We start from the raw sequence: 27,114 nt of genomic DNA on the forward strand, positions 1-27,114 counted from the left end.
CATCACTGTCCGCCATTTCCGCTACTGATAGCAACTGCAAAGAACTTCAAATGATACTCTTTGCTAACTGGGAACAGTAAACAGGGACATTAATGCACTTCCTTTGTGCTGTAAATCAAGCCTTCATAATCCCAGGAGATTGTACCTCGTGGCAGACGGAGCTGCATAATGAAAGGCAGGATTATAGGGAACCAGTCTAAATGCTTATGGCCTCATTATTCTATAGCCATACACCGTGCAATCAATATTCACCAAAAAAGTGACAGTAGTCAGTGAGTCTTTTCTCCGGTCCACACATCAAAACCTAGCACCGAAACAAAAATCCTGTGATATCACACAAAAACAGATCCTGTCTCAGCACCACCTTGCTCTAAAACTGCTTTGTCCAAAAGTTGAGCTCATTTTTGATTTTTCCTCAGGAAGGCAAGCTTCTGCAGAGTGCAGCTGACATAATCCTACACTGCACTTCAAACCTCTAACAGCCTACAGGACTCATTTCCATAATACCAACACCCCCACTGTAGTGCTGTACTATTGCGTCAAACCCTTCAAACTATTAGCTAGCTTAGCACCACAGTGAACCAGGAGTGATATGGACTGAAACCCTCATGCTTGTGTTACAAAGAGTAACTAAATAAAACAAGGTTCATCTTCAAGGTGAATGAGGCTGCTGCAGGCAGTGTACAACAGGTAACAAGCCCCAAAGCCTCAGTGGGAGAGGGCTGCTATGGAGATAGCCCTGGGAGGAGATAATTAAAATGGTAGCACCTATAAGAGGTCCCACCTGTAGGGCTGAGAGGGAGCCGTCTCCAATGCAACCGCCCTGCAGAGAGCTCATCTGAAATTAATCAAATCCATGGTGCAGGCAGACTCAGTGGGCCGAGGTATGACGATATGGACTGCTGATGCTGCAATGCTACATTTCCGTCACATCTGCCCTAATTTCTCACTCGCCACAGCAACATTTTTCTTTTTTTTAGACACAACAACTCTGCAGAGACAGGATTGCATTCATATCTGTGGTGTTTATCGCAGGTGCTAAACAGAGTGAGAGGCGCGGGAGGTAGACGTAAGAGAGGGTGACTGTGCAACAAAATTATGCCAGTCATGATGAGAGAGTTTGGAAAAACTTTATTGATGTTCTGTATGCTTTATTCCAAATTACTCTACAGTAAATTAAGCTATGATGCACACAGATTTAACACTCATACACAGGCACTAACAATTATTCCTTCCTTATGAGTGTATGTGAAAACATGGAGGACAGCAGAGGAAACCCATGTGGAGCGAGACAATCACAACCACCTCCTAAAATTGACATTTAAGCAAGGTGAAAATGCAGATGTCTAATAACTAAATGCTAAACAAATGTACAACTGCTCTATGGTTGTAGGTCCTAAATTTCACTCACTAAATTGAATCCCAGAGGGAATTTTAAATACTTCAGAGGTAATCTGTACAGTATGACCTGTTTCTCAAACAGATGTTTCCTTCAGCATCAGTTCTATCCATATATAATACAGAATAAGGCCCCTATACCCAAACACAGCACATTTTCTTTCTTGATGGTTCGACCTGTCTCAAACCTTGTGATTCACTTCTTGATTTTTCCCCAGTGTGCTTCTACTAGATTCCTGATGATTTGTATTTTATGTAACCACAGTTGAAGCTGACGGGGCCCCGCAGCTCGGAGCATGTCCACTATGTTCTCTACTTACGGTTACATAACTGTTTACTATACTGTAGCACTGACGAAAGCCAAAAAATGTCTTTGAGGACAGAGTTCTTGTAAGGCTTCTTATTGTAGTTGTAACTTGATACCAAAAATAAAACCATAAACTGGCAATAAATAAAAACAGATCTATACACGTCACAGAGGAAAAAAACAGCTACTATAATGCACACGGACGTTTTTTTTAGATTTGTAAAATCATTGTAGTCAACATTCTGTTGTCCAAATGGAGAGGCAAATAAATAAAATCAATGCTGATGCTGAGCTGTTAGTACAGTACATTTAACACTACTGTATGTTACAGTGCAAGTAATGAAATAAAGGTACACCTTCAATATTTAAAGAAACCAATATGCAAGGCACAACAACTGGCGAAATTCAGCTTTTTAAAAATACTTGTCTTTCATAAAAGAAATAAAAGAAATGACAAAATAATGTCAAAGGGGAATCACAGCTGAAGTCCAGTGTTTTGACTGTGGACTAAAGGCCAAACCCTCGACTCTGTCGGTCCCACAGGGGCCAAAAGTCTCAACAGAAAAAAAAGAGGAGACTGTTACGTACCGGGACCCTTAACACTGGTTGTTTAAAAACAGAATGACTGAACTATTATCTATCCCAAATTAGTTTCTGATTCACAAAACCTTGATTTTCAAATCTCTGCTGTGCATTCTTTCAATTTGTAAAACTACAGACATACATAACAATTTTATATTAAGCCTGGAAACGTAAGAGTTTGAGGAAGACCAGATAATTGGAATTGAACTGTGCCAACTTTGGAGCACAAAAATATTGAGTTTAAGGGCAAGTTTGAGATTGTAGCTCCACAGTGACATTGGTTACTCATCAAACCACATATTTTTACAACAGTTATGTGGATTTTGAAAGTAGCTGACAGTTAGCTTTTTATGAAAAAGTTACTCCAGTGATTTGGTGATTTGATTTGGTGATCTGGTTCCAGTGATTTCTTATGAAAAGTATGAAATTAGTAGTCTGAATTTATGTAGCAGAAGCAGAGAGATCCAAACACGTTTTCACTCTCAACTTGTCAAATGTGACAGCTTGGTCAACGGCCCATTGCTTCAAACTCCGGGACTCTAGGTACCACTCTAGCATCAGTTTTGGTTGAGTCAGATTCCTTGTTACATACATTAAGTGTCCTTTCAAAACAAACTTCTGAGATAACAGAATAGGTGGGCTTTTGTCACAAAAACTACTCTAGGTTTTTCTAAAAATATCTTAGTTTGGGTTCAAATAAATAGGTTTTTAATGTAACTTAAATTGCAGAAGTAAGTGACATATAACGTAACGTTAAAAAAAACTCAAAATTGACTTATTGTTTCATATGGGAAACAAAAAGTGGTCTCCTGGGGGAAAGTCCTCTTATTTGATTGACCCGTCCATCCACCCATATCCTCCTTTGCAGCCTTTTTCACATTTTATAATTTTTTACACGTCAGCTCCTCGAGCGTCTAAAATTTCTGTGGGTATGTTTACCTTGAAGTTAGCTGAAAGCCCGGTGCATCTCATACAGACTCTAGAGGGGTGCCTTGTGCCTCGGATTCAGACGGTGACGACCACTGACCAAGCTGCCGTTTTTTGCCCCCTGGGAATGAGAACGGGTTGAGTATCCTGACTTTTAAACCCTACTGTAGCTCCAAAACCCTTGATACTACATTCCCTATATTCACCACGATGGTATATATTTGTTAGATCATTTCTACCCCCAGTTTTTTAATGTAGGCTTTCTGGTATAAATTCGTTATTTCCACATTAAGACAACGTTTATAACATTACTATGACATCATCTGGGTTATTTTGTCCCACTTGATGAAGCTCCTCCAGAGCCACAGAAGACATCACAAGACTTTTTGGACAAGGCGAGTAACACTGACAAATAAACTGAAGTGCCCCTTTATGTTCTTAATGACAAAAACATTCATGTCAGTAGGAATACTGTAGAAACTTCAGTGGCTAATAAGATGATAAGTCTCAAATGTGCCCTTCAATTGTGTATTGATTTCGGATTGGTGAAAGGCCATTAACTGATGCTGGAAGCAGTTAATAAACAATACCTACTCACACAGTTTTGAGTGCAGAAATACAGACCGTGCTGCCTGTCACTTCTGTATCATTATATCACACAGACTTCATTTATTGAAAATACCTCAAAGGCAGAGTTAGGCACTAGATAATTTAACTGTGGCTGAATTTTCAAGGGCTATCAAAGTGTAACTGATTAGCTAGCCTCCTGATATGTACCTTGAAATCTTCATACAAATGTAAACATTCAATGATATTGCACTCAAGCAGCGTACCAACATACTGAATCCTGTGTCAGTACACATACTTTTATACTCATAAAGTGCTTGCATGTAAAAAAATATTTGAGCAGAAAAAATGTTTGCCATACCTTCATCAAATTTTAGATAATTTGAAATCTTCCACAGGTGGGACACGCCACAGCAAAATACATAAACCATGGTTTTGTGTGTAAGCCATATACAAGGTATCTCATAAGAGCTACCTGAAGCAAAATGCAAATACAAAGAGGCGAAGGCTCTGTGTCGTTGTGTTTTGGTTTCTGTATTTACATTCCGAAAATGTCAAACTATCTTCCCATGCTCTCTTGCCTGTAAAAAAAGAGAAAAACATACACAAATGCATTAGTGGAAGCTTATTTCTTTCCCATAATTCAAATAGCCACTTATTCATCTCGTTTCTATATGAATGGTTTAAGCAGGCTGTTATATATTATCAAGCTGTTTCTGTGCTGGATGAGATGGAGAGGCATTATCTCGTGAGGCTATTTTTCCTGCACTCCAACAGGCCTCAGAGGTGGTGAATGTACTTAAACCGAAATTGGATATCACACAGCTGCAGTGCAGATATACTGCACGTCTCTTTTTCTCTCCATCCATTTAACTCATCATCCATTTGCACTTCCCTCCATCAGTCCATTTACACATCTATTGATTATATCATCCCTCATCCTGTGTCGCACACTGACCTTGTCGCTGCTGGTGGAGTGTGTTGGGTGTGTTTCTCCTGACTCCAGGCTCAGGACAGACAGACCAGAGTCTATTAGTTCCTCTTTGAGGGGAAAAAACAATATAATTATACACTATATTAATTATATACCATCCAGGGCGAAAAAAAAAAACAAGCCAGAATCATCTCTTTGCAGTTGTAAACCTGTCAAGTTGCACTTAAAGTTTACATCCATGTCTTTAACAACATGGATGCTTCACACAGAAGATCTTTACAATCAGCATGTTTCAAGATGGACACCCAAAATTAGTGTCACCAATTCAGTAACTGACCAAATTCCAAATTCCAAATTTTGGACATTTGGACCAAATTTTAAGAAATTCCCTTAAGACATTCTTGAGAAATAACGGTCATGAAAGGTCACAGTGATCTTTGACTGTTGACAACCAAAGCTTAATCTGTTCATCCTTGCCTCAAAGTGGATGCTTGTGCCAAATTTGAATAAATTCTCTAAGAGTGATCTTGAGATACCAGATTCACAAAAATGAGGCGGATGCAAGGTCATGGTTACCTTGACCTTTAGCCTTTGACCTTCAAAATCAAATCAGTTCATCCTTGACTCAGAGGAAGTGTTTATGCCATATTAGAAAAAAAATCTCTCAAGGCATTCACATTCACAAGAATGAGAGAAAAAGTCAGTGAGACATTGACCTTTGACCACCAAAATCTAATCAGTTCATTCTTGAGTCCAAGTGGGCATTTGTGCCAAATTTGAAGAAATTCCCTCAAGGCGTTTGTGAGATAATGCCTTTGCAAGAATAGCACAGGCAAACGGACAAACAACCCAAAAACATACAATGCCTCAAGCCATGGCTATCAGGCACCGAGGCATAACAAAGTCAGGGCAGTTGAAGCTGTTGCATACCTGTGTTTGCGTTGCTGATGTTGCACTTGGCGAGCTCTACAGGCGGGACAGAACTCTCCTGTAAAGAGGCGCAGGCTTTTTCAGCATCAGAGGGGGAGTTGGGAGCATTGGGAAGGGTTCTGTCTTTTTTAGTACATTCAGTTTCAGGAGCCTGCCGCTGGGCAACAGGAGGAGCAGATGAACCACCTCCCTGATCCTGAGGACTAACATTGTCCTGCTTGGCACTTTCGAGGGGCCTCTGTGGCCCCTGCACTTTGTGTTGGGTTTTTATAGGTGAAGAAGCTTTTAAGGAGCTCGCATTTCTTGATTCTGAGCTGGCAGTGTCCTGAGAGCCCGTGGTGTGAGCCCCCTGGATGAGCTCCTCTGAGAAGCGCACTTTCTTCTCCGAACCCCGAGGGGACGAGGCCTCTGCCTTCCCATGAGTGGGGGCGTCCTCTCTCGGGGAAGCTGTGGATCCACTCACTTCCTCAGATGTTCTCAGTGAATCTGGGCTGGGTGACGGCATCACTTTCAAGTCCTCGTCCTGCTGATCTACCTCAGTCTCTGTGAGGGCGTCCAGTTCCTCCAAGAATTCCTCTAATGTCGTGTCAGGGGACTAGAGGATGGGATTAGAACATTTATATTATGTTATACTTTGCATCTTAAGTAATATTTATCAACCAATTCACATTTACACTCACAGGTTCATCTCACCTGTTGTTTCTCTCCATCTTCATTTGCCTGCCATCTACAAAAATAAAGGGACTTTTATCAAAAGCCATTCTGTGACATTTAGAAAGAGTTTGTTGTAAATCTGTTATTCTTTTTTCTGTTACCATATGCAACTTACAGTAAACTAGAATAGTTTGGAAAATACGTTTAGTTGCTGTCTTGCAGAGAGTTACATGGGACGATTGTTATTATCACTGTCATGTACAGTAAATATAAAGCGACAGCCAGCAGCAATTAGCTTTGCTTAACATAAAGGCAGGAAATAGGAAAACAGCCAGCTTGGCTCAGTCGTGGGGTAACAAAATACTAACGACTAAGTAAAACAAGATATAACGAGTTATTAAGAAAACTTCACAGGTGCTGGTAGGTTTGGCTGCACAATATATTGCTTTTTTAAATCGTAATTGTGATGTCAAGTTGTGCGAACAAACGCATCACAAATTTGCACTGAGGGATTTTTTGAAGTTGCATGACAGTATCTGTGGAAAACTGCACTATAAAATGTAACCATAACTCCTATAATGAGTTAAATGCTCAATTTGGTCAATAATAAATGTTCAATTAATAGTACTGGAAATAGTTTCCTTTCATTTTTTTTAATTCAACAAGCAACATGTTCTATTTTAGCAGCACTCTGAAGTCAGCAGAAAGGCAGAACTGACTGACACCATAATATGTTTATTGTCCTCACACAGGGTTGTGCTATTGGAAGGCAGCATTTGTTTGCTTTTGACTGAGCTAGGATAGCAGTTTCCACATCACTAGCATGAATGTATAAAGAAAACTGGATACAGCGTTGACGGCAGGATACCGTTCATTCCTATATAAATTGCCTCAGTGACTTATTAAGCCAAAAATGTCCATCTGCAGCATATAAAAGTACCCGGGAATATATGTGCATCATTGGGCCCATAGAGCAAGCGCACTGGAAACTTCCTACTGCCAGTTTAGTGCTCCGCTAACCTGAATGGGGATAAAATGATTTAATCAGGTGGCTCTTCTGAACTTTACAAATATCATCAGACTGAATGGATCAAATTATTTTCGCAAAAAAAAGTCACTAATTGGGGCTTGTGACATTTTCCAGACTAGAGATTTTCTGTTTCACTAGGTAAATCTTTGGAGAAAAAGTCTTTTTGGGCCCAGTGGCATCACATGATGGACTTTGAGGTTATAAATTCCAAAATTTGGCCACTATGAACATTTACTTAAAAGCCAGGTGCATTTCCTGGGGACATGGGTTCCCGTCTTCGTGCTAAACTATGCTAACCTTCTCTTGGTTGTAGCTTCATATATCCTGTACAGATTAGGGATACACAACACTGGATTTTTTCTGATATATACGATATGCTGATATTTTCTGACTCGATTGCTGATGCCAATACCGATATATACATTTTTCCACCTAATGGCAGAGAACATAGGGTCTATAGTGTGATTAACATATAACACCTACTCTTATCATGATGGCCATTGGACAAAACAAAAAAACTACTTTAACCTAGATTACATGTCAACATTTCATATTAATACTTATGTAACAAATTTTAAACAAAATTGTAGGCTTGGACAATGCTCCCCATAATACAATCCTGACAAGAGCCAAAACAAGGGCAAATTTGACCTGTTTTGACTAGTTAAAGTGGCATAATTAAAACAGACTTGTCGGATGGTCCTATTAGTAGAAAAGATGAAGAATTAAATGCAGATGCCGATAATTCATTTTCAAGCCATAATCTGTTGATACCGATGATGTGCCAATATTATTGTGCATCCCGAGTACAGGTGAGTGGTGTCATTTTTCTCATCTAACTCTCTTCAAGTAGGCAGATGAGTGCATTTCACAAGATGTAAAACTATTCCTTTGGCCCTTTGACACCTGAGCAAATTGGCTTGATTTCTTTAATTAACATGGGATTTAGGTGATGAGCCACTTAATAAGAAATGGCCAAAAAATGGTAAGAAATTAATAAAAAATACAAGAAAAATACTTGAAAATAAACATGAAAAAGAAAGGAAAAAGTCATACAAAAAATAATGCAAAACACATGAGAAAATTAAGTTATAATTAATAAATTACAGTTTTTTCTGTAATAAAATTTTTAATCTATAAAAAAGAGAAATAACCAAATATAGTTGCCTGGACATTTTGCCTCCATTTTTTAATAAATCTAATAATATTTTCAGATCATTTCCTTGTCACCTTTTACTAATTCTTTACATTTCTTGCCAAGTTACTCATTGTGTTTTTTTCTCCTGTTTTTGAAGAAATCGAACCAATTTTCACAGGTTTCAGGAGGTTTAAATGCTTGTGAAAGGCATCTGAATGCAGCACGAGAAATCTGAGGTCAATCCAGGTGTTAAAGGGTTAACATTGCTTTGTCCTGGAAGAGAAAGTAAAGGATGAAAATGGTGGAGCTGGAAAGCTGTAGGTAGCTTAGTTTGGTTAGCTTTGGTCTCAGCTGTTGTATCCTCAGTAGCCCGTGGGCTGCCTCTCATTACACTACAGTCTATTACCACCTGTGACATCAGCACAGCCAAATAACAGGAACCTGTCAGCACACACCTGCTGTTTTGTGCTTCTCCGAACCCTTTCCTACCTCCATCGCAGACACATGGAGAGGAAATCATCTGCACATTACATTTCAACACTAAAAGGCTATAATGCCTCACTTGCATGTCCCTGGCCTTGTGGCTTGAGATTATGAGCGATGCTTGTGTAACAACACACCCTGAAAGCCTCTTCAACACCCAGCACAGTAGCTTGTTTCACAACAGAGGAAAGCTGCAGGATAAAAAAAAAAGTTAATGCGATGGGACACAAATGAGGCCTTCTGGGTTGTTTAGTCAGCTGCCACAACTTCTAAATCAAGTCTTATGACATTCGGGGGAATTTGTGCATGAGGGCACAGTGCAGGAAAACAACTATGTGCTTTCCCACATTCGTTTCACGCATTTCATTAGTCGTAGTTCATTTGCTAGTAACACGTAATTGAGGCTGCGTTGAGGGACGTCCCATTGGTTGAATCAGAACATCAGGCTGTTGTGTACGTGGCACTTATGTGGATGATGTTTAGCTGTTACTGACCTCCTGGCTCTCCCAGTCAGACGATCTATGCCTTTTGCTTTACTGCTCATCACCAGTACGTTTTTGGCTCCCTTGTCTTTGCCTCGCTTCTCGTGACCTAAGACAGAAAAATACTTAAAGTCAATATTAAATGACATAAAATGTCATTTTCTGAGACAACAGTAAATCTTCAATTGCGTTCTTATTATGTGGGCTTAACTGTCTCATAATAATAATAAATAATGCCAACGCTTTCCGAGAACTGCCTTCACTCTGCCACCCCCAGCCTTATCTTCCTTTCTTATCACTGCTGTGATCCCACCAGTTTACCCAGTTTAATGATGATCATGTGAATTATATCCACCGCCAGTATCCTGTTTCAACATAAAAATTGTAAAAATACAGCTGCAAGCTGCTCTCAGAAGATTGTGTCACTGCATCTTCAGAGAATAACATTAATTCACAACGTTATCTGGGCTTTTTTGTACACTACTTGATGATTTTAAAAGTACATCCCAACTCAGAAATACATACTTCGAACGCAATGAGTTTTCCTAAAGTAATTTTTTTCAACTTTGAGCACCACAAGCAGAATGCCATCTAGTTCCATAATTTGGACAGAAGGCAGACATATATATATATATAACATTTGGCAATTCATACTGAAAGAATCTACATTAATAAATAGCACTATAGGTAAGAGAAAAAATGTTTTTTGATTTTGGGGTGAACTGTCCCTTTAAGGCTTTAAACATAAGATACCGCACCTGCCCTGGACTGTCCTCTTCTAGCATTTCGTCCACCTGGAATTTAAAAAAATGCATTAAATAATGAGGGAAAAGGATAATGAAATACATGTTAGAATCGTATTGTAATGTGAAATGTCTCATTCCTCATGCTCTCTGTGTGGAGGGTGTAAATGTTTCACCTCTGCTTGAAGGCCCCCAGTCTCTGTCAGGGAGGGATTTGTCTGAAAACCTAAAAGAGTGGAAGTTCAGTTTAGACAGAAACACAAACCAGTGCAAGTCCTGTATTGTCAGGTCTTAAAATAGTTCGTTTTTTTGTTCAGGTGACATAACAGTTCATCTGCACCCCATTAAAAGGCTCTTCTGACATTCAAGTATCATTATTGTACATTTATTATGTAAATTTGAGATTCTGGAGAGTCAGCGAGAGGCTTTTGCTCCATGAGTCACACCCTTGCATTTTACATCCAGTGAAGCCATCTACACTGTCGAATCAAAAACACATTTCCTCTTCCTATTCTTACCCGAGGGCCTTGTTTAAGCCTCGCCAAATAAGGCAAGGTATTCCATCCCTTATCCCAAGCTAAAAATAGCCGCTCCTCCCTTGTCTCTTTACATTTTGATGCTTCCTTAAACAGCACATTAATTTACTCTTCCTACCACAGCCTGGATTGTTTGAAATCTAACAAACACTTAAAATGAATGGGCTGTGTTTTTCCCTCCAGTCAGTTTGGGGTGCTGTTGTGTGTTTTCACAAAGATGTGATCAAACTGAGTCTTCACGGTGCGAGAATAACAAGTAATGCTGGCATAGAATTACATAACTGTTCATACAATGATACTATTAGCCTGAAACCTAATTATTTGGTGACACAATAATTTAGCAACAATCTCTGACTTCATGAGTTTTAGTCTTGTGATCATGTGGAAGGACACATAGACCATAGGCCTTATCTAATTGATTCTTCCACTGAATAAACTGACTAAAAAGAAACAACATGTTCCTCAAGGCTCCTCAATCTTTTCATTCACTTCAGAAGTAAAAAGAGGACTGAAGCAAATGTTTGATTATTAAAATGACTGCTAACTAGGCAGAGGGCTTGTGTTGCTGGTAAGTCAGCAAAGCAAAATAAAGTAAAGGTGCTATGATTAGAGCACATTTCATGAGAAATACACTAAAATAGACTTTTCTTGGGAAATGAACTTATCCGCTTGCTTGCAGAGAGTTAGATGAGAAGAAGACGGTTACCGTAGTTAAACCCTTTTGAACCTTGATCAACATCAATTTTGTTGTACTGTGTTCAGATGCCGATGCCTTTCACAAGCATTTAAAGTAATGAAACCAAAGAAAATTGGTCTGGTTTTTTTTTTGTTTTTTTAAATGGGAAAAAGACAATGAGAAACATGACAAGAAAGGTCTGGAATGTTGTGTTTTATATATACATATAAATATATATATAAATATACATACACACACATATATATATATATATATATATATATATATATATATATATATATACATATAGCTGTAGAATTTTTTTTTGCACTTTCAGGTCATTTTCTTGACTTTTTTATTTTTTATTCCTTATTTTCAAGTCATTTTCTTGTATGAATTCTTGAGTTATAGCCAAAAACATGTTCTGTAAGCTCACAGAGACCTTGACCTTTGACCTTCGACCACCAAATTGGAATTAGTTCATTGCTGAGTCCAAGTGGACATTTGTGCCAAATCTGAAGAGGTATTCTTGAGTCATTGTGTTCACAAGAATGAGAGGGACAGACTCCAAATCCTGAAAACATATTGCCCTAGCACAGCTGTCATTGATGCACAGTCATAAAAATATTCATCTACCAGTGCCTCTGAACGTATCTTGCCATTATTAAATACAAGTTTGTGGCGGAAAAAAAAACCTTCCAGACCATGACTTCGCCTAAAACCTCAAATCGTATCTTAATTGTCATTTTTACATTTCTGTTTGTGCACAGATAAAATTAAAAAAAATAAAATAAATACTACATGTTGATTTGTTGAGCTTTAGAGGGGCTGGTAGGCATTTTTTTTATTCCGTATGTAAAAAGCCAAGCTAGCAGTTTCTTAGCAAAGAAATGAATGAGTTTATTTCCCTAAATGTTGAACCATTACTTAAATTAAAAAAAACAGATGGGGGATTGTTAGCACAATGCCTACATAATGATATTACACAATGTAAGGTCAAAGTAAAATAATGAAGAGTCATCTTATTTTATTATTTCATAAGTAACGTGACTTAAAACTAGTGGTTAGAGAGACAGATTTCTCCTTTAACAACTACCATCACCTGGCTCTTGATAAACATGTTATCTCCTACAGCTCAGTGGCATTTGGGGAGATGAGTGTGATTGTAAAGCTGTGCACTGCTGCAGAACATTCAAACTTTCAATCAGCATTTCCTGGAGTTGTATTCCCTTATATAAATAGAGGGAGCCACTGAAATCTCACCCACAGGAACAGCTGTAAAAAAATCAAAGACATCAGCAGATGAATTGCCTTGGGAGGGCTGAGTGCTAAGAAGTCTTACATGTTCTCTGTTTTGTCCATGTCCCACGCTCGTCTCCACTGGCCCTTGGCATTTTTGTGGCGTGCCACTCTCTCCCTGTCGATCTGCTCGCGCTCTTTCTTCCATCGCACATACTCCTCTTGCTCCTCTTTCGATGTGGGGATGTTGAGGTCTGTGCTGGCCTGCGGGCTCTCAGGCTCCTTGGCAGAAACAAAACAGTTTAATGTATTTTAATTCATTAAAATAAGTCGTCCTCTTTATGGAGATTTATATCATGTTACTGTCCGCTCGCCATTAATGAAGCACTGGCATTGAAAAATGACTACATTAAACACTCGCGCCAAGACTGGCACGTTAAAATACATTTGAAGCATCACTACACACTAATCAGAGCAGTGAAGCTTAATAGCCTCACATTAACCCTTTGAAACTGGGACTGATATAAGTTTTATATCATGCTATGCTGTGTTCAGATGCCTTTCACAAGCTATTTGACCCTTTTTGGGGGGTCATTGTCTTTTTTGGTTTGGGGGGGGTTGTAATTTTCTTGTAACTTTTTGCTAATTTTTTTGCACATTTTTGGGCCATGTCTGGTTTGCTCGTTGCCTTCTGCCCATGTTTTTGAAAGCAATCAAACAAATTTGCTCAGGTTTCAAAGGGTTAAGCATGGGTGGCCAACAAGAACAACTTTTCATTTGTAAACAAGTAAATAGCAACAAAGCAATTTACAGATCATTCGGGCTCAAAAGAAAAGGAGCAAATCAGGATATTTCTGCAATTTTCTTGCATTCTACACAACTGTTAATTCCAGTTGCTACACCTCTGTAGATGCCGCTGAGAATGTGAGTTCATTCCAGTCGGCTACCATGTGATTACAAAAAGCGTCTTGTTTGCCTGCTGTGATGACAAACACAATCAAATTCTTTGAGACAATATTCCAGGGAAAGTGCAGTCTACAGTAAATGCAATTAAGTCCCCTTCCTCTATTCCCCTCTTAACCTGTTTATTGATTACTGTGATGAGAGCAGAAAGGATTGCTCGCTAATACTAAAGGGAGATGTGATGCAGGCTCTTTAACACATCAAAGGCGACAGAGGCTGTGTGCTCTTGTTACAAAGCCCTGGAGCAAAGCAGGACTACAAACACTGCTGTTGCTCTGAGGGAAATCACGTAAAAGAGCAGCAATCTCTGAGAGAAAGTGCTCATCAGTGTTTTTCATTTTATACAGCAGGAGGGAGATGCTGTCTAAAGAAAAAATAAAATAGTGTGAGGGAAAGGGAAAACAGTCTTCACGCTGCTCTGCGTATTGTGACAGAGAGAAACAGCACAGTGCCGGTAAGAAACTATGATGTGTGATGTTTTTTCGACTCAGGTGTGGACCAATCGCAGCCAAGTAAACATGTTGCCTTCCAGTGAACAGTTATTGGAGAACATGGCATCTGTGCTCATCCTTCTGTTTTCCATCTCCTCCATCCTCCCTCTCCTCTGGCCCCTAGAGGACGTCAAGGGGCCACAGGGGAGGGCACTTGTCGCATGTTCCAACAGGCCGTCTCCTGCTGCCACACCAGTCACAGCACTAATTAGCACTTTTCAATTTCTTGCCTCAGTGTAGCCTCGCAGGGAGATTGTCAGTGGCCAAGACAGGTAGGGTAGATTTTACACAGCGAGTCTGGCCAGTGCAGAAACAAAAAACGGACTCAGACATGTGCATGCAAATTTAGACAGATTGGTCTGTAAGAATGATCATGCACTTATTCTCAAGTGCTAAAATGCTTCCTCTCATCCTCCAAAGCTGCACTCGTTTAGGCTTGAAAATGCCATTAGAGGTTTCCGGTAAATTTGTTAAACAAAGCACCTAAAGAACCCAAAGGCAGCCTGACCTTTACTCTGTAACACAACACCTAAAAAAAAAACTCATATTTCCTTGAGCAGTCACTCAGCTCGGGCTGCAAAGCAGACAAGGTACAGAGAGGCAGAGAGGCATGAACAGCATCACTTGTCATGCTGCGTGCTCGACGAGCCTTTGAAGCCTGTCCTCCCTGCCTCCCTAGTTAGCCTGTTTGTCGCACGCCCGCTCCACGAGACAGCTGAGCTCTGAGCTACTCCAGCGACGTTAACACGCGAGCCAGCGGGAGGCAGATGGGGACGAGTACTAGAAAAGAGGGGTGTGCATGGCAACGTGTTGTGCCTGTCTGCATGTGAGCGTTTATGATGAGGAGCGAATATTTGCATTCCTCTCTGTTTTTGTGTTATAGCGGCGCTGTCATGTGGAAATTTCATATTTGTTCTCATTTGATGTGCAAATTAATGCACATTAATATGTCATGAGTGTTTACGTCATTGTGATACCTGGCATTGCTCTGAAAGCCTGTGATGCTCTTCGGCGTGCTTCTGCCCTTGTTTAACCTCATCCTGTCACAAAGGAAAGACAAGAAGAGGAAGATGAACATAACAACAATAAGGGTGACACAGCAACTTGCTGCCAGCCAATTACACATGGTTGTACAGAGTCACATTACTGCTGCCATAAACAGTGAAAACAAATCAAGCAAGAGCTCAGATTCACCCATTGAGAAGGATTAAGAGACCGACACTGCCCCCAAGTGGACTAATGTTGCTGCAGCATAATTTGGCTGTTGTGTTTCAGTTTTAAATGTTCACTCTGCAATGAGGTCATCACAGCAGAGTGCAGTTTGCAGGTCATTGCATTTCAGTGGTTTGGAAAATGAAACTTGTCTTATTGCAGATAGAGAATTGTATGAATTTTGCTTCAAGTGTATTTCTGACTGCAAAGATGTGCTCTGGTGAACACGTTGGATGAGTCATGCTGCCATTAACAACAGCACTTGTATGAAGAGCCGGGGGTGGGGTGGGGGGTAGCAATAAGAGCTGGACAGAGCGGTCTGTCGCACCTACAGACAATGACGCCCACACACACGCTCTCCTACACACCCAAATGCAGCCTGGCTTATACACAAACACAAAAGACTCCTGACTACCTTGTTTCTTTTCTTCTCTCTCCTCTCACTCCTTCCTCCTCTCCCTCACTGACCCATTCCTGGCACCTCGCCAGGCCACTGTCTTTAGCAGCATAATGAGCCTTTTCAGAGTGAGAAGGCAGTTGAATGTTAATTAGATCAAATCGGTCCTTTCAGGATGGTGGGAATGGGGAAACAATCGTGCCGAAGGATAGCAGACCACTTAAGGTTCCAGAGAGGGGAAATGGAGGCTGGAAACAGATGGTGGGCTGCCAGGAGTCTCTCCCTCTTCCACTTTTTCCTCCCTCCCTCTAAATTTCCTTTCTGCTGTCTCTCTCTCGCTCTCTTATGAGTGTGAACTGACAGCCTAGTCATGGGGTACTTCCAGGCATTACAATATCAGCTTGGGATGCTGCCAAATAGCCACACCCCCCTCACAGAGTCATTATTTATTTCCAGTGTCAAACACACACGCACGCACGAACACACACACACACACACGCACGCAGTCATGTTTCCATTACTACAGAGGAAATTACATTGATTTGCATTCATTTCCTGGAGAATCCTAACCCTAAAGTTAGCCAAAGGCTTCATCCTAAAATCTGATGATTTACATTACCCAAAAACAAAAGCAAGTCCCCACAATGGGACAGTGTTAACAGACACATACACACACATGTACACACACAAACATAGTCGTGTTTTCCTCTCTTCAGCGGACATTATATTTCCTTACAATATTCTCACTGAGACTTACCCTAAACCGCAGGGACTTGCATTTTGTCCACATCATGTGAGAGTGTAAACAGACACACACAGGCACTCATTAGAAACATATTTCAGCGGCAGGGCAAAACCACATAAATGTGCAGCTTATCATGGATCTAATCCATACAAATATTTTTCTAACACTTGCCAGATAGATCCGTAACATTTTCTACTCCCATCAACACCCTTTTGCAGCATTTTACCCTGCAGGTCTCACAAACATCGTTAAACGATACTGGTTATGTAAACAGCGACCACGTGGAAACTCTGGGTCTCCGGGATTCACAGATGACTGGTGCACTGGAGCATTGGCTTCTGTTCAAATGCTGATTCAGTCCACATGATAAATAAAGGGGGACAGACCAAGCCGGCCAGAAATAAATGCGAAGAGAACAGCGTGTTCGGCCCATAGATTTAGTGCACATTAACTGAGACGGGCCAGTGAGCAGTGCTCAGTGTTTCAGCCAATCAGGAGCAGATGTATATATACATATGTAGCAAGAGCCTCCATGAGCTTTGTGTCCGGACACCTCTCCGTCAACCAGACTGTGTCTGTGTTTACAGTGTTGAGGATCAGCTGTCTGTGCTGTGCTTTAACTCATTGATTGAGGAGCATGTGTGTGTCTGTGAGTGTGTGTCAGACTTGGGCAGAGCAGCTGTTCCAGAGTTTCTGCATACCCGGGGGGCCTAAGTTCAATGACAGTGTGGCATTTCACAGCCGAGCCAGGGGCACTGCATGTGCGTGTGTCTCTGCCCATCTGCATTAAACATGGGATCTAAGGCCTACAGTATAAAGTAAAGCTATTGATGTTTAACATGCCATCTCCAATGTCTCCAATTCAGTTCCATTGCAAATACAGCAAAAGCTCCACAGAAAAACAAAACAAGATAAATAACCATCAGACCTGAGTAAGGTTATGCTAAAAACAGTAGAACCAGTCATCCAGGCAATTTGAAGGTGTGGTTCGACAGCACTACTCAGCCAACATCTCTATTAGCAGCCCCCCTCTGTTAATCCCACACCAGTCACTCATAGCCTCAATCCACCTCCTGTCCACAAACCATTGTGCTCCGTCACTGGAGGGGTGTGGCCAGCCGACATGTCTGACATCTATGTAAAACATGTCGGTGCAGCACGAGAGAATGAACAAAGGGGGCTGAGAGAGTGGAAACACACTCGAGGGTGCATGCTGGGTTTTAAATGCCGAATTGTACGATTGCTTGAGTGTTTTGAGAGTCTGATTCAGACCTGTGCTGCTGCGTCTCTTCTGGTCATGTGAGGTGGCTGCTTCCCCCTCCCAGCTGACTCCACACGCCTCGCCTGTCCGTCATCTGAAGGGCTCTTTATGTCAACAGGGTCCGGCCTCTTCTCTGGCCTCTCACTCACCACCCTCTTACCCTGGAGAGACAGTCACTCATGTTAAAGTATCACAACTGTGGCAGTGTGCATTTTAATATTTAAGTGTCAGTCCTTATAATGTCAAAATTGTGCACAAGAATGATTCATTTGAGGATTCAAGTGACTAATTTGTAACACAGCATTTTTCACTCGTGCAAAAAAAACACTGACAATTGTGGCCTCTATTCAGACACAATTATGGATTGAATAGCACTGTCACAAACCTTAATTTTTTAAATCCAGCAGCTCCCTGATTGAACAGGATTACATGCTGCATCTCACACAGCTGCACATTTTTAGCCATGCTAGCAGTGTGTCTCTCTGTCATTCTGCCAGTCGGCCCACTACACTTCAGTCCACCAGCCTTAAAAATCTCACCAACCACTGAATGCACTGCCATGTGATACAGATATCCAAGATGCTCAGAGAATGTATCCTAACTTTGTTAATAATCAATACCTCGATTTACGATCAAACACCTGCAAAACTAACAACATTCAGCCTCAGTTGTACTTCCTGCTAACTGCTAGCAAACATTAGTATGCCAACACACTATATTAAGATGTCAAACCTAGTAAAGATTACTTGCTAAACAACAGTATTTCAGCATTTTTTTATTGTGAGCATGTTAGCATGTCAAAGTGAGCATTTAGCTCAAAGCACTGGTGTGGCTCACAGAGCTGCAAGCTCGGAGCTGAAGACACTTAAGTCATGTGAGGAGCTCTCACAGCTTGGTTGAGCAAGAAAAGACATATTTAGCCTATTTTTTTAACTGCACAATCAGCACATAGATTCATACAAACCATAGGCTTAGAGTTTGGGGGGGACGCAGGGGACACGCCCCCTTCAGTATATAGAACATGTTTATTTGTCCCCCCTAACAAAAGCAAGAAGTAGCTGAGGAGTTTAGACTGGTATAGACACCAGTCTACCAATAAGTGTTTGATGCTCAAACTCTTTTGGTGGAGGACCCCCTACCCCCACATTTTATGTGTTCATTTCACTTGACGTTGAAACGTCCTGGAAGAGTGAAATAAAGAACCTGCTGAGTAGCAGATACGCATACAGTAATCGTGACCATAAAAGCTCTGACTCTTGCAAAATGTTTGTTGTGAGCTTTTCTCATAATGTTCTTCAACAGAGGTTCTGATACATATGTAGGTTTTGTTAAAAGTCCTTGTGATATGATAATCATAACATTTTCATTGCAGTATCCACTTCTTTTATTTTTTCTCTGAGGGCACAATTTTGCATATGCATCGCCTCATGAATTAAAGTCTACACTGCATATGCATTGTTCGTAATTGTTCCTGCCTTCTTTGCGAGTTATCGTACTTCTTTCCCACCTAAAACCTGTTGGTTAAATGCCTCTTCTTGTTGTTCGAAGTGAAATTTTGCACTGCGGTGTATTTACCTTTTTGCCAGCCATGGTGACTGTTAGCTGCTTCCTGTGTCCTCGGCCAGCACCCTGCGGAGGGCCTTCTCCCCCCTTGTCTGGCCCGGCCTCCTGCTGTCCTTTCCCAGCTGGTGAACCACCGCTGAATGGCTTTGTCACCACCACTCGACTGTCCTGCTCCAAACCACAGACACAAACATGCTTTACTTTGTAGCGTCTTTTCTCAGACAAAAATTGTGACTAGGTCATGTGTGCTTAGTAGCAATAACAATTCTTTGAGGCTTATACCTTTTTCATAGCAGACATTTTGATGTCATAGTAGGAAAAGCACAGGTGTACTTAATCACATGAATGATTGCTGCATTTAGAGGAGGTCCTGGTGTTGTGTAGAATAGCTTACTGGCATACTTAATGGAACTAAGCCACAGTTTGTTATCAAGTTAACTTGTGCTTTTCCTCCAGTCAAGTCAAAATGTTTGCTGTGAAAAAGGTCCATTCGTCAAGTGTTATTACAGTTCTTAAATCTGTCGAATCGTATTGATGAACTCACACTGGTAGACTTGCTGATTGTGATGGAAAGATCCTCAGCTTTGCCCTTTCGGCTCTGCAGTGCCATTCCTTCCTCCTCTGCCCTTTTTCTGTCCTCTTCCACCTCCTAAAGGCAACTCAATGAGAACAACAAACTAATCAGGAAGCTTGAAAGAGCTGCAGGCTTTTACAGAAGACACAAATGCTCCAGACGTGTATTTCTACACCTGGAATGATGACCATTGAAACTCCACAGAGCTTTCTCTGCCTGCGACCATTTGTCGTTACCTTGTGCCTCTTCATTAGTGCTTCATTCTTCCTGCGGAGAGCCTCGATTTTCTTGTCCAGCTCCAGGTCCCTCTCATGATCCCTCTTGGGCATCATGTCACTGGGGGTCTGTGAAGAAACACATCACAGCGTTTATACAAAAAGGTAACCTTGCATTTCAAAATTAGGTCTACTGTGCACAATTTTTTTTACATAACTTTGAGATATGTAAATTTCTTTTAAATCACTTCTTAAAACCCCTTTATATAGACTCGCTTTTATGTGATGCCGTCTATTTAAATTAATCTGTTTTAGTTTGTCTTTTAATTTATTCTTTTATTCTGTCTTGATTGTGTTTAATTCTATTATTACTACTACTATTTCTGTGTTTACTACTAACATCCTTTGGATTTTATTTACTCACATTGGCATGGGTTGTTAATGTTATTTTTGTTTTGTGATTGTTTCTCTCTTGTTTAATTCTACTTTACAGTTTGTCTGGCCTTAGGTCAGCATTATTGTTTGGCTCTGATAGTTATGTTGCCTCTGCAAGAAACCCTTCTTGCTTCTGCTTTGCCTTGTTTGTCAAAGCACTTTGTATATATTATAAATTACTATTTTTTAAAATTTGTCTACAAAACTTATTCATTAAATAAAAGAACCCAAGGTTCCAAAATATTGTCTAAACACAAGCAGCTGTACAAGAACTTTGCCCATATTAATTAGTCTATAAAAAACAGAGATTACTAATTTGATCAGACATTGCATGCCGGCTTTCACTACTTGAGGTTTTTTGGTACACCACTGTGTGTGCTGCGATAGCACACAACACACCCTCACACCCACCACAGATGGAGCATTCATTACGAAGCTCGGTTACACAGAGAGAATGCCTATGCCGAGCATCCTAAACATCCCAATGCGGTCAGCAGGGACACACCTCCTTACACGACAAGAGGCCCCACACCAAAAATCTCCATGTGCTCTCACGGAGCAGCAACTAGGTGCATGCTAACACTTCCTTTCATGAAAATCTCTCTTCAACTTGCTGTTCATGCATGTGCAAGAGAGCTGCTGAGTGGAAGAAATGTGCACAAATATTCAAAAGAGGTAAGATTAGGATAATGTTACAGAATAATGGGAAGGCATCAACCATTGTCCAACGCAGAGATCTAATTTTCTTTAGCCTGCAGCAGCTTCATGTTCCCTCCTTTGTTTTGGTTCCTTAACCTAGCCGTAAAGTAAACTAAAGGGCAAGTGTCTCAGAGGACTGGCGGGTGAGGGGCTCCTCTCTGCAGCAGGAGGTTTAGGAGCGTGTGCTGCCTTCCAAGAGAGCCAAGATCACTGGAAGGTCAGGTCAGGTGCACGACATGTCAGAGATGCCATGAAAGAAGAAGCTGCAGCTTGTTTCAAAGGAATAGCACAACATTTTGGGAATAAACTCAAGCCAAGACTTTAATGAGAGGATTAATATTAATCTCATATCTGTAGATAAATATGAAGCTACAGCTAGCAGCCTGTTAGCTTAAATTAGCATGCAGATGTAAGTTCCAGAGGCCTCTGTGAAGTAGATGTGAATAAGCATACTTCCCAAAATGTTGCACTGTTTCTTTAAATCGGTGCGCCAGTGTATATGAAACGTCAGCACACAGACCAGTCACAAGGCAGCTCTTTCCTCATAAAAAGCATCATCTTGTGTCAAAGACCCACGCCTCAGGCAACAAAATGATACTAACAGAAAAAAAAAAAAAATGAACTCAAGCAAAGCCCTCAGCTTGAAGAGGAAATCAAATGTTAATAATAATTCTCTGAGATTTTTGACAGAAAGTAACAAATATGTGCCAAAACTTTGGAAAGATGGGATCAGAGTTGTGAATTTGAAGCTGTTTCATCCCTCCGTCTTCCTCCTGGCAGATGTATCTCTCTTTATGTTTTCACAAAGTTTTCATTCAGCAGACAAACAACAGTACTCTGAGAATACTCAACGAATGACAATCGCTGTTAAAAAAGAAAAAAACGACAACTCTCAACTCAATCAGCTACAACAAGTGTTTCCAAATCAATGCTGGCATCACTACCTGTTGTCATTCACAGCTGAGGAGAAGTGACAATGGAAAAGTTGCAACTGCTGTTTGTCGAAACTGTGAAAACACATTTTTGAAGCATCCCATTCTCGGCACTCTGCGTAAATTTTTTGGAGGGGTCAGGGCATCTTGACAGAGACAGGAAGTAGATGTGCCAAAGTGAGACAGTCACTCTCCACTTGTCGCCCCGGTGACAACGAAAGAGTTGAGGCTTTTTCTGTGTGATATCGCTAACACAGAATGATGACTCACGGCGAGCGGGCGCACAAAGACCCTCACATTGGGACTGCAAGAAATTTTTTAGGGCTTTTTCCATCACAGCCACTGTTATGCCTGCGAAGAATAGCTGCTACTGAGATGCTGTCGACTGAATGTGAGGTGTCAGCACAGACTTTTAGTAGAAAAACAAAGAATGCACATCCTGACTGCAGCTGTGTCGAACCTGCAGAGAGACAGTGAGAAAAGTTGGGACTCACTCAGAGAAGCAGCAGGCTGGAAAGCGGTTACCTCACAGCTCCTAGTTGTCAGGGTATCCAAACACAACAGACCATGAGGACATACCACCAAGAATAGGCGCAACGGAGAGACACGCTGCCGGATCTGAATCTCAGCGAAGCCAATGGCGGAGACTGAAGTAAACACCGGCCTCCACAAACCAAAGTGGGGCGACTCTGCCTGAGTACCCCTCTGGGTCAGTTCTGTGTTTGTGCACCGGCAAATCGACACATATACACACACACACACACACACACACTAAACACAGACGTTGTGGGTCTGCCAGCGGACAGCACCCATGCCTGGACTGGCAGGCGAAAGGGAGAAGGGGGGCCCTGCAGAGAGAAAGCTGCCAGCGTTCCTGCCACCTACAGGAGCAACAACAGGGGAGAGAAAGATCCAGAGACACAACTGAAACGCTGCATGTAGCCACAGCTAAATCTGCGACAGAGCAGGAGAGGGAGAGGGGGGAACCTTACACCGGAGAGAGCTGGAGAGGGTGGGATGAGAAGGAGAGAGAGAAGGCACTCACGGGTCTTTCCATGTCAGCGGTGAGAGCTGGGCTGGGTCCAGACGCGAGGCAGCCGAGGCGGCAGAGAGGGCTGCCTAGAGTCGACGATCATGCCTCGATTACAATGAGCCAAGTTGGGCAAGCGGCCAAGACGTCTAACAAATGCACAGAGCTCCCCTGTTAACAGATTTCACAGCACCCATCCGCCTGTCCTTTCCCTCTCTCTCTCCCTCTGTCTCCCTCTCTGTCTCTCTCTCTCTCCAACCCTCCCACCCTTCTGCACATACGCTCTCTCACTCCCTCTCGCCCTCTCTAAAGCACTTGCTCTTTCCCCTCCTCACTTATCTTCTGCTCAGAGCATGCTTGTTATATCCCGTCACCCTCCCCACATACACGCACTCTTAAAGTAAATTAGCACTAATGCTTAATGACGCTGTGATTTTTTTTTTTCGTGTATGTGTCATTAAATGCTTGGCAGCCACCGCAAATCTATATCACTTTTACTTTTTTGTTTTCCAATTAAAATGCTGGAATGGCAATATGATTGTTTTGTAATATCCATTACCTGATTGTTTATTAACCCTTTGAAACCTGGATTGACGTCACTTTTTTTGTGCTGCACTCAGATGTCTTTCACAAGCTATTTGAGCCACAAAACTGAGCGCATTTTTTTTTATTTTTAGGTAATTCTCTTGTAACATTTTTTACATTTTTTGCATTTTTTTCAGCCATATCTTGCTCAGGGTGAAGTCTTTTTTCCTGTTTTAGGTATAATAGGCATATGGGGTTGGTATACTGGTTTGGGGTCTGTATTTATGCTGATACGTCGGGGTAAATAACAGTTATTACAAACAATGTTTTTGTGTATAGATATTTTTCTTCATTTTCTTCAAAGTCTGTAGATAATTTATCATGTGGTGTGTGTTTTCTGTGTGAGAACTTCCATATCTTTTTTATGTTATGTCCTTGTGTCCCCACCAAACAAGATAATAACAATAACTTTATTAAGAAGGGGGAAAAGGGGCGGGGATTAATCTAAAGAATCCATTTTTAAAGCGCTTCTTCACATTGTGGTGAGGGTCTCATTCTCATCTCAATGTGGACATCATAAATGCGATGCATGTGTTATTTGTTCCCACTGTGGTTTCGACAGCTGCATCTCCTACAAGCGCCACACTACATGTTTAGAGTACTAAAGAAGCTGCCTAAAGACTGGAAAGGAGGGGGGATGAGGGGTCTCCTGCCAAATTTCCCACAATTCTTCATGCACGGCATGCTGCCTTTTGCCAAAGCCAAGTCTGAGAGCTAATGACATGCAGCAAACAGGCAGTCTGGCAGACAAATGCGACAGGCGTCTCAAGGAGAGCAGCAGCAGCAGCAGCAGCAGCAGTGAAGTCAGTCACTTGAGACTTGGAGTCAGTGCTTTGCAATTTCCAGAGCATTACGGAAACAAACACATCTTTGAAAGTTACCGGGCTCAACTACATTTTTAGCAAAGTCCACATATCTTACATTCTACATGGATCAGTCCTGCTAATGAGCAAAAGCTCTTTACAAAACATTTTAGCCTAGAAGTATTTGAGCTATTTTAGAATTAATTTTGAAAAAAAAGTTTGTTTTTGATCTTGTGTTGGCCCCTAACATTTTAACACCCAGAAATTATTTCACTAAGTGGTGAACTAAGTACTTGAGTTGTAACCTTGTGATTAGGTTTATTAACTGTAACTGCAGCTGAAGGTGTCCACGAGTAAAAGTTCAAGTTAAAGAATATACTTGCACTTATATTTTAATGATCTTAATTCAAACATTATGAAGTATCTGTGAACATGAAGTTAAGTCTCAACTGATGCCACAGTGTATGAAGACTGGAGCTGCTCCACACACAATGAATGAAAGCATGATTTTGTGAACCTACAGAATGTTTGTTTTCTTTTTTTATACTCAAATAAGCTTTATATTATTGTAGTCATTTGTTCAAGGTCCACACTTCCGATAAATTACCAGATAATACATTTTATTTCATAAAATGTAAACAACGCGTTGGCTTGGAACATGAAGAAATAAAACATACTGCAAGAATAAACAGAAATAGCACTTCAAAATAAAAGCTCTGTGCAACTTTACATCAAAATAAAGCGTGTTCTTTATAAACTTGACACGAGTCCCTTGTGGTCCATTCAGAATGGCACAACACACTTTTCGACCTCAACCCATGAGCTGGGAATCACTCATCCCACGCATCTGTCAACATTCATTGTCTATGGAGCAGCTCCAGACTTAATACCCGACATCAGAAATTTGAGTTTTAGCACTCACAGTTTTTTTTTTAATTTGAGAGGGAACTGTTCATGTTTCTTAATATTTTTGGACTGTGTTTGACCATAGGTATAGCGTGTGTGAATTTTGAAAATGGATATAGTTGCTCTTTAAGCTTATTAATCAATTAAAAAGACTAAGAAGTAGGGGTAAACCAATGTTGTTTTTCAGGGCCGATACTGATACCGATTATCAGTTAATGAGACCAATAACCAATATTTGGAACCAATATGCATTTGTAATAAAAATGAAAATCTTTCTGTCAATATTTAGACTTTGGAATATAACAAACTCCAACACAAAACTTTTTTTTAAATGCCTTTGGCAAATGTTTAATAAAATGACTATAACAATGCTAAATACTTAGTTTACAGTGTTGTAAATGCTAACATTTGCTAATTAGCACTGAGCTCATAAAGTACAGCTATGGTTGAACAGGAATGTCATCAGTTTTGCTCGTATTTGGACATGAAATAAATAATGGACAGTGAAATTTTGACCTGAAGATGGCACTGGGTGAAAGAAAGATGATGGATCCACAAAGTTTTCAAGATGAACCAGATCTGTGGCACAGACCGTTAATAGAAACCCCATCAATACCTGTTTCCCCATACCTGAACCTGCACCAACCCTCAGCTTTAACCCGAACCACCGAGAGGACCGCCGAACATTAGCAGGGAGAAACACTACTTCCTAAGGGACCACATTTCGATAAAACAAAAAAATATATTTCTTGCCAATTAGTCTAACAGGTCTTGTTGAGATATTTCAGTCTGTACCAAAGTGGTGGACCTACAAACTGACCAACACGCTGTTAGCATGGCTAAAAATAATGTTAGCCTTCCCACACATTCATTTTAATTTCCTTCCATTGTCAGGTTCAGTTGTAATAAATTCCTTCATTTTACGGTTTTGTCTTTACCATAAAACCAGACACACTGTCTCCATTACCAAACACTTCCACAAGCAGGTCCCAAGTCTATCTCTAAGCAAACGCAAAAAGACATTCACACTCACAGTGACAGCTAGCATTATTGATGCTAATGATCGCATTTCGCTGTAGCTTAATTAACGTTAGCACATATGCCGGAGTTTAAGACAACTTGGATGTTAGCTTTGAAATCCATTTTTAGTGCCCACAGTAACTCCAAATCACGATACAATGACTTTGAATTTATTTGTCGGTATATATATAAGTGACACAACAACGAAAACTGTACTTACCTCCACATTAGCTGGCTTCACCGTCATTTAAGCTAACAGCAGACAGGATGCAGTTTCACTTCATGGCCACTACATGGCGCCAAATCAACTGTCAAACGGAGCCCAAAACACACGAAGGAGTCCTGACCTCCTGACCCTTGACCTCCTGACCTCCTCCCAGCCTGATGGCTAAGATCGTTAATAAATATCATTACATTACATAAGAAATATTTCAGATTTATTATTTTAAATAAAATCTACTGGAATTGAAATAGACAATAATAGTATGAAAATAATAGACTATGAAACTGAAATGAGAGGAAAATGGACAAAAACACCCAGAGAAAGGACAATTCAAAATAAGATCTCTTCTTTTTGTTCAGCCTATGTCTTGTTAATATAATTGAGCTCAATTTACAATTAATAGGAGATTCTGACCATCTTCATATACTTATCAA

At 40.8% G+C, this 27,114-nt stretch overlaps 1 protein-coding gene across 5 annotated transcripts; it reads right to left on the minus strand.

Moving 5' to 3' along the window:
* Positions 1–1,111: 1,111 nt before the first annotated feature.
* Positions 1,112–26,750, minus strand: ccdc9b (coiled-coil domain containing 9B). 5 transcript variants are annotated; one of them, XM_042501432.2, is made up of 14 exons: positions 26,678–26,750; positions 20,069–20,176; positions 19,803–19,907; positions 19,271–19,426; positions 17,707–17,856; positions 15,058–15,120; positions 12,730–12,908; positions 10,352–10,401; positions 10,191–10,226; positions 9,445–9,541; positions 6,339–6,372; positions 5,646–6,240; positions 4,740–4,822; positions 1,112–4,362 (listed from the first exon to the last, which is right to left on the minus strand). In XM_042501432.2, the coding sequence occupies exons 1-14, from the start codon at positions 26,702–26,704 to the stop codon at positions 4,336–4,338; spliced, it is 1,710 nt and encodes a 569-aa protein (XP_042357366.1). In that variant the 5' UTR covers positions 26,705–26,750; the 3' UTR covers positions 1,112–4,335. The 5 variants fall into 5 exon arrangements, with proteins under 5 accessions (XP_042357366.1, XP_042357367.1, XP_087943683.1 ...); XM_042501433.2 differs by lacking the exon at positions 26,678–26,750 and adding an exon at positions 23,159–23,449; XM_088087557.1 differs by lacking the exon at positions 26,678–26,750 and adding an exon at positions 22,608–22,974.
* Positions 26,751–27,114: the final 364 nt, after the last annotated feature.

This window comes from Plectropomus leopardus, chromosome 14 (genome assembly GCF_026936395.1).
Source record: "Plectropomus leopardus strain MGB_pleo_1.0 chromosome 14, ASM2693639v1, whole genome shotgun sequence".
Taxonomy (NCBI): domain Eukaryota; kingdom Metazoa; phylum Chordata; class Actinopteri; order Perciformes; family Serranidae; genus Plectropomus; species Plectropomus leopardus.